This window comes from Botryllus schlosseri, chromosome 2, assembly GCF_051294905.1.
Source record: "Botryllus schlosseri isolate E-star chromosome 2, Bs_hap1, whole genome shotgun sequence".
Classification (NCBI taxonomy): Eukaryota; Metazoa; Chordata; class Ascidiacea; order Stolidobranchia; family Styelidae; genus Botryllus; species Botryllus schlosseri.
This window is the reverse complement of record NC_137237.1, coordinates 10,737,071-10,748,082: the sequence shown is the minus strand read 5'-3', so window position 1 is coordinate 10,748,082 and position 11,012 is coordinate 10,737,071. Positions and strand designations below refer to the sequence as shown.

At 39.7% G+C, this 11,012-nt stretch overlaps 1 protein-coding gene across 1 annotated transcript; it reads left to right on the top strand.

Annotated features, from left to right (window-relative positions):
- The first annotated feature begins 1,503 nt into the window (after positions 1-1,503).
- On the top strand, positions 1,504-3,967 carry LOC145433485 (large ribosomal subunit protein uL15-like). Its single transcript, XM_080310602.1, has 4 exons — positions 1,504-1,631; positions 2,304-2,443; positions 2,509-2,680; positions 3,808-3,967. The coding sequence occupies exons 1-4, from the start codon at positions 1,629-1,631 to the stop codon at positions 3,934-3,936; spliced, it is 444 nt and encodes a 147-aa protein (XP_080166728.1). The 5' UTR covers positions 1,504-1,628; the 3' UTR covers positions 3,937-3,967.
- Positions 3,968-11,012: the final 7,045 nt, after the last annotated feature.

Below are 11,012 nucleotides of genomic sequence, written 5' to 3'. Positions count from 1 at the left end.
ATCCGAACAAGTAGTGACGACGCTATGCTACAATTTAGCAATCGTCCATGTAAAATATGTATCATACTAAAACTTATACGAGTATGAGATTGAGATGACATGTCAACAACAGGGTTGCCAGACATCTTTTGCGAAAAAGGGCCAAACAGCGCCGGAAAAGGGGCCAAAAAGGGCCAAATTGTTCAATAACGTCAATAACGTTAACATTACCCATAGACACCTGGAATTCCAGTTTTATATTGTTGATACTGTTGTAGGACACCAAATCCACTACCTGCAACTACACTGGATCCAACTGCAATAACTGCTTCATTGTTTCAAGCCTTTTCCGACTGAATATAAAATCGTAAAATAAAACTTTTGTGCTATAATATGAGAGTGATTAAATTTTATGAATTTTCAATAAACATTGAGAGAATAGTTTCTTTACATTTGAAACTTATCCAACTTAATATATATACCTAATTTTTAGGTTTTTCACCAAAAATCTCTACGGTTATGTTGCATTTTTTTCTTTGAAATTTCTATCAATCATTAAGTACTATAAGGGTGCTCTTCTTCAGACTTTTTCTGCTAGATAGCTTCCATCTATGTTCGATGCTTTTTCGTCCACCTGTTCACAAATCTGTATTTACAATTCCAACACAGTCTACATTCTACAAAAACAAATCCAAATCTTCCACAGTGTTTCCACTCGAATCTTTGACATTGGTATAAACATTGTCAGCTCAATTTGCAAGATAGATTTATTTGAATACTTAGTTTGACGGTATGTCTCAACTGCTTCCAAAAAGGGCGAAAAATTGAAAATAAAGGGCCAAGGGGCCAAATTATTATTTTGGGGCCAACTGCCTCTAAAAAGGGCCAAATTTCACGAATTTGGCCCCGAAAGGGCCATTCTGGCAACCCTGGTCAACAATACGAGAGACATGTGCAAGGTGCTCACTAAAATGTACAATTCAGTACCACATTAAATATCATACATTGCGGCTCCACAATCGTATTCATGGCTCCGAAATATCACATATCGAGAATCTAAATAAACAGCGAATAAAGCTTGATTAAATTAGAAGATCCTTCACCAAGCATTATCTGGAATTACTGTCATGTTTCACTGCCAGTCCATTTAAAGTTTTCACTTGTTCTTTTTCATTCTGTGAGATGCCTCGTATCTTACATGTCCTTCTTTTTATTATTATGTATCTTGAGGCCAAGGTGAGTGTTTGATTGCCTCACAATATTTCGACTCTATTTTATGTTTCAACAGTGTTGTAATCTTGTGGTCTTTTGAACTGATGAAATGATCAATAAACTGAAATGAACATTCAGTGTACATACAGTGTATTCATTACACTTTCTGTCGGGAAAGGTTGGTGTTTGATTGATGTACTTCACCAAATAGTTTAACCGCTTTCTTATCTTAACATTTCATCGCAATCTTGTGGTATCTCGAAGTGATACCAAATCGAATAAATTAGTTTAGTCAGCGAGCATTCGTCAGTGGATGGATCTGGATCTTGGAATGACCAATATTCGTTATGGTTCACTGACTATCTGCCACCAATCAAATCGTTGTAGCGATTTCAGTGTGTCTGATTCTTTTTGCTGTGAGCTGTGGACGCGCAAGGATGGTAGGTTAATTTCTTGTAATATCTAGTGTAATCGCGGGTTTCTTTGATATAATTAATTTGTGTCTTGAAGCGAGTATCATCTTCCGCGAAATATTTCAAGAGAATCTTATTCATGATCATAGGAGTACCAGCACGAATGTTTACGATATTATTCGAAACCAGTCGATCCCACAACTTGCCAAAACCTGGGGCAAATTTCCTCCGTGTATTGGACGACACGAAGTTTCTTCGATGGAGTGTAGTCATTTTCGTTACCCACAACTTGCCAAAACCTGGGGCAAATGCTTGCTAAATGCAGGACATAGCTGTTTGAGTAGTTCTGTCCTATGAAGACGCAAGGTATCTTGAACGGTGACCGCAAGGGCTGTATATGCTATCATGATTAATGAGCCGCATTGTGACTACCATATGCGAGTACATCAGATGGCACTTATCCTGCAGCATGTATCTATTTTGTTTGAATATAATTGTGATCAGAAAATCTTGTAGATTTTGATAAATGAACATTAGTTTCCAACATTAGCTTGTCGGTGGATTCCATGTCTCTTGACGACGTACCTTGTTAATCAATAGGTTGGGTTTGGCTACAGACCAAGTTCTGCTTGTATTTCTGTCAATAGCTAAGAACTGCCCTCTATGTTAATCCTGCCTTAAATGTGATGTGTCGTTCAGGTCTCCAGGTTGAAGAAGACTCGCAAGTTGCGTGGACATGTAAGTCATGGTCATGGACGTGTCGGCAAACACCGAAAGCATCCTGGTGGTCGCGGTAATGCTGGTGGCCAGCATCATCACCGAATCAACTTCGACAAATAGTAAATCATGATTTTTGATATCGTTTCCCAGTTCTTTTAATTGACTCTTTCAATTTTCATTTCAGCCATCCGGGTTATTTCGGTAAAGTTGGTATGAGAACATTCAACTTGAACCGCAGTAAGCAATACTGCCCCACCATCAATCTTGATAGACTCTGGTCACTCGTTACGGAGCAAACCAGGCTGCATTACAAGGAAAAAACTGACGTAGCACCTGTCATCGATTGCATTCGTGCTGTAAGTTGCTGTTTGGCATTTACTTTTGCACTATCATCTAAGGGACATGTCTGTGTGTGTGTCTGTCTGTGTACAGGATCATCAAGATTATATCTTGGTCTCCAAAATTCTAAGCGCTTGGTTTTCAACTAATACATTGGTTTCCCACTTCAGATGTATTCCGACTCTTATTCTCCACTACCCAAAACTATCATCGTATTTACTTTGAACTTCTGTCATTACGAAGCAGCAATTTGCTTGTATGAGTACACAATCACACCAGTACGCAAGACAATCGCCTATGTAACTGCAACATAAAACGTATTGTGAACCGATACTGGTAGCCCTCAAAATTCCAGAGTTGAAGAGTTTTTGTGAACAACACGCAATATAATTTTCGATACATACATTCCAGAGCATATCTCGGTTGACTAGAATTCCATACGAAGCTAGTGTTCACTTGTATAACAATTTGAAGTACTAAACTCGCATACACAGCGTTTCTGGTCTTAACTATTGCAAAGTTAACGTTGGTTGGTTCTGATTGTAAAGACCATCTTTTCAGATCCCCCTTCGCACAATGCCTAACAGCTGGATCTCGTGTTTAAATATCAAATTCTGCACGTTCCGAGTTCATGTTTCTATAGGGACCCGTGTTTGCACAGACATAGGCGTGATTCAAAATATGTTTTGAAATGTATTTCTAACCCGATTCCTTATTTCCCCTCTACTATCTTGACAAATTCTAATTAATACTCGTTTATGACACAGTCGAAAGTGTGAAATTTGCATTCTCAGATATGGTAAGCTGGAACTGGGGCAAGTTTTTGTTGCAGTTAAATCCGCGGAAAGTTGCATTTATTTATTTTTGACAAAAGTTGCTCTAAAAGACCGCATTTTGCTCGGTTGACTAAAAAAGGGTCAATTTTACGGCTCAGCTCCCGAAATACCCGTACTTCGGTGCTGATTTACGGTGTTTCAGTCGAATTTGGCCGTGTATTTCACCAAAACCGAAAATACTTTCATGAAAAATCGAAAATGTTGCTCTGTAAGATTCCTTAAAACAGCATTCTACATATCTTACGAGTATTTAGGAAGCTGTAAAAAAAAGTTGCAAAAACTTGCCCTATTAATTACTTTTTTTTCAGGGTTACTTTAAAGTTCTCGGCAAAGGTATTCTTCCCAAACAACCAGTGATCGTGAAGGCAAGATTTTTCAGCAGAAGAGCTGAGGAGAAAATAAAGAAGGTTGGAGGGACCTGTGTTCTTGTTGCATGAACATGATCAATATATATACTTCACTCCTGAATACGCATTATTGATTTGTGGGGGGGGGGGGGTAATAAGATGATGGTGCATTGTCGGTATCGCATTATCTGTTTTATGCGTCATAGCTGATGTAGGCATGTTCGGTTGCCAGTTGCGTCACTTCGTTATCGAAATGCGAACGTGTAATCGTTCGTGAAGAAGACAGCAGGGCTTGTGCTCCTTAGTAGTACACCCCTTTCACTATTACATTGAAGTGCAGGAGCACAATGACTAGACTAGGTCGAATTGCAAGCAATTTCTACTTGATAAATACGAGTCACTGTTGCCGCCACTCGAGGCTCGTAAAAACACTAGATCAGGTGTATCAAACATATTTAGTCGCATCCGGCCTGCGAAGCAATTCTGAGTAGATTGAAAAATTCTTACGTTTCTAGCAAATTTGTAAAAAGTTTTGCAGGAAATAGTTCCCTGTTCACAGGCCCCATTATAATAACCCGGCTACGGCGCTGTAGTTGTACTCTCGTTACCACTAGTACCAAATCGGTGAAATTGGCATCCAATTTCCAAGGGACAAAAAGTGCGCACAAAGTTCATAGGTTTTACAAATATAGACCCAGAAGTAGTCCTTCACAGAAGCGAAAACGCCAATTCAAAACCGTAATATGCCGTTTACGTAGAAAATATATTGGTTGCGCGAATATATAGTTGAAATACCTATGGTCGTACTGCTGTGTCACTTTCGACCCAATGAGATCCCAAGACATGATACAAACCGGAATCGCGGCTTAATAATAAAACAAATATCTACGTCCGCGTTTCCAATTAAATATCCTTCACAACGCATATGCAGGGCCAGCGCCAGATTACGACTAATATGCTAGGGTTACCATATTTTAAAATCTGTAAAGGAGGACATTTTTACCGAATCAGAAAAATTCTTTGATCAAAACTGAAAACCTGTAAAATTTGGTGAGTAGACTAAAAAAAACTATTCCCGTTCGGACGGCCTTCGCTATATAGCGTCATTTATGCCAATTTTTACTCGAAACTGTCTATTATCCTTGCTCTAAAATAGGCCATATTCAAAAACCTGAGAAATGACTACAAATCCAACCTAACGGAGGACGTATGATAAATCTACAATATGACACCAAACCTAAACAGCAACATTGACACCGGCATCAGATTCTTCCAAATTCCAGGTATCAAAGTCTCGAAAGCAGATGAAATCTTTCAGTACTAAACAACCGATACTCTGTGATACTGCAAACTTTTTATGTTTCCAATAAAGAATTGATGTCTGTGTTTTGAATGCAGTGTTGGGATCAATTCACTACCTTCGAGTCACGAGTCATTTCGAGTCATTGCACATTTTGACTCGAGTCAAGTCAAGTCAATCGATTTTCAAAGATGACTCGAGTCAAGTCAAGTCACTCGTTTTTTCGAGGTGACTCGAGTCAAGTCGAGTCAAGTCAAGTCACGAGTCAAGTCACAATTCAAGTCAAATTGAATTTTCCAAGTATGAGTGTTGATGCAAAGTCAATACATTTTGCTAACTGGGTGAATGACAGATTATTTCGCCATCTATCTTGAATCAAATAACGAATATAAAGTTAAATATACATGCAAAAAGGTGCTGTAACGCTCAGGCACACGAAGAATTCCTAATAAAATAATTGAGTCACTATATATAGCTACATGATACACTGATATAGCATGTTCTTATCAGCCAACATAGAGGATCGAATACGAAGCCTCGACAAGTTGAACAAATTGATATGGTCAATACACAACCCATCTACACATCCGTGAGAATATAAACGCATAAACTATATATTCATTCGATTTAAATCATACAAGAGTGTTGGTAAAGGTGAGCACTGCGCAATATAAGCACCGAGCCGTCTGAAACAAAGATACGTTTCTATTTCATTAATCTACTGCTACTCTACAACAACGTAAGCTGTGATCGTTTCGTTTGCGGTCGACGTATTTGTGATGTAACAATGGAGGATCAGTGAAACGTACAATCAGTGAATGACTGGTTGCTCTCACAAGTGGCACCGGCGTATCGCGAATAACCCGAACGTACATAAGATAGTGTGATTTAATTGACACCGTTCACTTAATGACTTGAAATTGACTCGTAAATTTTGCTTCGAGTCACGAGTCAATCTACATTTCTGAAGCGCCGAGTCAAGTCAAGTCAAGTCATTTTTGCAAAGTGACTCGAGTCAAGTCAAGTCATACGAAAAAGTTGACTCGAGTCTGACTCGAGTCAAGTCATGACTCGAGTCATCCCATCACTGTTTGAATGTGGATTTCCAATTTTTGGGTTTTCAATCAGGAGCTTCGTGATAAATGTCATACAAACTCTACAACAGCATATTGGCAAGAAGTCTCTTGATGGCCGCTGTTTAAAGCTTGATATCGCGAGGCCGCACTACCGATGAACGCCGTTTTAAATGCAATTTTAAAATTCACTATTCGATGCCGGAGCACAATTTATACTTGGAAGGAGCTTAATTTGTTTGAACAAGTTTTGAAAATTAGTAATTGATGGGGTATGTCGCTCCGTCAAAAAATCAATCACCATGCACGCTTTCGACATCCTACCTGTTTATATAGCTCAGTGCATCCTACCCACTGCTTCAGTGCATAATTTTACCTATAAAATCAGTAATTTGCTTGTAACTTTTTTATGTTCATTTTTAAGGGGAAGTGAGATAGAAAAATGTAGCTTCTGCAACTTTTAAGCCCTAAACTGGCTTTCTAGTGTAAGTGATTATATCAAGATATGGCGATATTAGCTATTTTTAGCTCGTTCGGTGAAATTGCACGACCACTAGAGGGTGTACGAACCCAAAATTATGACAGAATTTATTTGTTATTTGGCACCACATATCAAGACACTTTTTCGAAATTCAAACATTGTTATTTTTCACTCCACCCTAGCCTATAATCCCTGTAGGCAAGAATGCTCTCTGCAAATTTAGGCTTCGTCTTTATGGTGCCACGTCTTGCAAGGCATTCGACCATGGATATATAACTGAGTGTATATTGGTCATCATCATTGGTCAATGGTCATCATTGGTTTATTAGCAATTTTATCAGTTCTATACACCACAAAAATGCGATACAATGAAAAGACAGGAAGATGTCGAAGCGACAAGGAGTAGTCTATGGAATCTGACACCCACCTTGGCCTAGGCCAGGGGTGGGCAACATACGGCCCGCGGGCCGGATCCGGCCCGCGAAGGGATTTTGTCCGGCCCGCGGAGAGTTTTCCGTCTAACATGATAATGTGGGGCGCGGCCCCAGTCTGCCGAGCTTTCCCACTACTTGCTTACTACCTCCAAATTTAGTGACTGTATGTTATGATGTACTTGTATGCGCAGAGTGCGAGAGTGGAGGTTACGCGTAAGTTTGCCGAAGCGAGAAGATTTGCATTATCGGCATTTACGATGTACTCAACCATAATGTCGTTTGTGGTAATCATGGTGTTTGTCGACTACAATGGTAATTTAGACCTGGCTGATATTTCTTATTTTTCATTCCGTAACAGCCGACTTATTGTACCGCGGCACTTTTCTAGGCTTTTGTAAGACATAGGGTTACCATATTTTGGAAATCTGAAAAGAGGACACTTTTTTAAAATTTTCAGACTTACAAAACCGGAGGAAAATCGGGAAATATGGTAAATTTTTCCCACTTCGTGGTCCGTTGACTAATAAAAGAAAGGTCAACTTTCTCGCCCAATACAGTTTTTCCTTTCACATTACCAGTTGGTTGACTAAAAAAAAGGTCAACTTTCCGGCTCATCTCCCGAAATAACCGCTGGAGCGTTACTTCAGTGCTAATTTACTGTATCTCAGTCGACTTTGCCATGTATTTAACCAAAATTCTCCAAAAAGAGGACATTTGGGCATCCTACGAGGACACTTTCATAAAAGTCAAAAAAGAGGACAAATCCTCTTAAAAGAGGACGCATGGTAACCCTAGTAAGACACCGCTTATACCAGGGGTCGCCTACTCAAAACGGGTCGCAGGCCACTTTTCAAATTTCGTAGAGGACGCGGACCTCATGAATTCAATACCGAGAATAATCTGGCCACACAGTTGAACAACGACGTTATCTCATCACCTACTCCACCCTAATGAATTGATATCTACGTAAATTAGGGGTACCGGGGTTATCGAACGCCTTGAAATCTTAATTAGGGATTGCACCGTGTGTTGATTGATCGATAGAAGCAGATATGGTGGTGCCTGTATGACGATGCTATTCTCAAATTCACATTGTCGTCGTCATTATCGGCGAGTAACGGCTTTGAAGTGGCATTGCTGTCGTTAAAATACATTCATTTAATACGATTTATTCGTTGTAGCCTATATGTGGATGAATGGGAGAATAATGTGCAATCCGGCCCGCCAAGCACTTAATTTTCCTATATCCGGCCCGCCGACTGGAGAAGTTGCCCGCCCCTGGCCTAGGCGATGTAAAGAGGAGGCATGCACAGTAGGGTGGAGTGAAAATGACTTTTTTTTTCAAATCAAAAAAGGCCTTCCTCAATCCTGACAAATGACCTAAAACTTCAATCAAAAGTGACTTCAGGGTGTTGCCCCCATTTTCCAGCCGGCAACCCCCCAATTTCTGCGCGTGGGGGGGTAAAATGGCCCATCTCGGCAACCGCTGGTCGTAGAGTCATGATATATAGCTCAAAATCTGCGGAAGCATCATGTTTCTATCTGTCTTCTGAAGAAAGTTTTCTCTATTGTGAACACAAAATGAGTTATAGCCAAAAAACTATATATACGCACATTTTTGTTGAAATTCAGCATTTATTCTGACGAATTGTGATCTGTCATTAGTTTTTTTTAAAAGTAAAGTAACACACTGGCAATACCGAATATTGGGCCCATATTACAAATATATTCACAACACAGTCCTTTTAAAATCGGTTCAAAACATCATAATGAAACATTCACATTGAACGTCTTATAATAAAAATGCATTCTTTTGTCAAGTTTTTTCATCAGTTTACGAGACTTAATTTTTCGGCGAATGAGGCCATCTCGTCTTTGAAATCCCGAAACGTGCCCTGATGCTTCTGTTACGACCTTTACATGATGTTCCATGCACTGTTTGATTGCGGCATGGATGAAACAAAATCAGAGGCTTCTCGCGGCATTCTTCTAACTCTGCATCAGTTAAGTGCTCAATCGCTGGAGAAAGTTGTTGATATAAGGTTCAATATCAACCAACTCGTGGTATACCTTTGCTTCCAAGTTCAACTTTGAGACGCAGAATAAACGAACAGGACCGCAGTTCAATTGGTTGGAACCGCTATGACTCTCAATGTCCAGGAGTGAATTTTATTCAGCGGCATGTTTTCGAATCGCCAGCACCTTGGTCACACCCAATTGAAAAAAACAACGTGGAAGTGTATCTTGTTGGCCAGTTACTCAATTCAAAAAGCTCTCGCCACCACTTATGGCCTTTCAAAAGCTCCCATAGGAAATTGTTAGTGACTTAAGTGAGGACCAGTTATATGCTTATAAATGTGCTGGGCAATTATTCAAGGAAATGCTGATGATGATCTGGCTTACTTGGAGGTTGGACCACCGGTTGCGCATTAAGTGATGGCTAACTTTAGGATGCAGTGCAGAGTTTTACGGTATTATGTAACAGTTAATGAACCGCCTTTAAACCTGGAGATTCTGGTTCGTTTTTGCCTTGAAGTATATTTTCAACTTGGTTTGAAATCAAGGGAAACAAACATATAACACATGGACCCAGAAACATCTGCAACTTGATTAAACAGGTTTTGAATTTCTCTGACCGAAACGTTCGAAAAATTGCTCCGAATGTGGTGATAAGAAACGGTTATTCCGCACACCCCGAAAATATTATGATTGCAATGCTGGTAGATGATAATGAAGACATACGAAATAAGGGTGTGACCAAGGTGCTTGCGTTTCGAAAACATGCCGCTGAATAAAATTCACTTAAGGACATTGAAAGTCATAGCAGTTCCAACCAATTGAACTGGGGTCCTATTCGTTTATTCTGTGTCCCAAAGCCAAGGCATACCACGAATTGGTTGATATTGAACCTTATCAACAACTTCCTCCAACGATTGAGCACTTAACTGATGCAGAGTTAGAAGAATGCCGCGAGAAGCCTCTGATTTTGTTTCATCCATGCCACAATCAAACAGTGGAACGACATGTAAAGCTCGTAACAGAAGCATCAGCACTAGTTTCGGGATTTCAAAGACGAGATGGCCTCATTCGCCGAAAAATTAAGTCTCGTAAACTGATGAAACAACTTGACAAAAGAATGCATTTTTAATAAAAGTCGTTAAATGTGAGTGTTTCATTATGATGTTTTGAACCGATTTTAAAAGGACTGTGTTGTGAATATATTTGTAATATGGGCCCAATATTCGGTATTGCCACTGTGTTACTTTACTTTATAAAAAAACTAATGACAGATCACAATTCGTCAGAATAAATGCTGAATTTCAACAAAAATGTGCGTATATATAGTTTTTTGGCTATAACTCATTTTGTGTTCACAATAGAGAAAACTTTCTTCAGAAGACAGATAGAAACATGACGCTTCCGCAGATTTTGAGCTATATATCATGACTCTACGACCAGCGGTTGCCAAGATGGGCCATTTTACCCCCCACGCGCAGAAATTGGGGGGTTGCCGGCTGGAAAATAGGGGCAACACCCTGAAGTCACTTTTAATTGAAGTTTTAGGTCATTTGTCAGGATTGAGGAAGGCCTTTTTTGATTTGAAAAAAAAAAGTCATTTTCACTCCACCCTAATGCACAGTGTGCATTGCACACTGAATGAAAGTAAAGAAGATAGTATAGAAGAAGAATGCGACAAGAAATAGGGCGGCATGTCATGGGAAGCGAGATCCATAGGTCAGTCGTGGTCCGGTAATCTTGAGGATGGACTGTATTTATTTAGTAGTAATTGCTTGCATTTCGACTTGAATGTGGACATGCTCGTCGACTGTCGGATGGCCGTCGGGATACTGTTCCACACATCAGGTCCGGCATATTTG

What these genes read in the sequence shown, in the direction of transcription:
- LOC145433485 (XM_080310602.1), top strand. An exon ending in CGAATCAACTTCGACAAATA is followed by an intron (nt 2,444 to 2,508) that starts GTAAATCATGAT and finishes TTTTCATTTCAG; the next exon opens with CCATCCGGGTTATTTCGGTA. An exon ending in TCATCGATTGCATTCGTGCT is followed by an intron (nt 2,681 to 3,807) that starts GTAAGTTGCTGT and finishes CTTTTTTTTCAG; the next exon opens with GGTTACTTTAAAGTTCTCGG.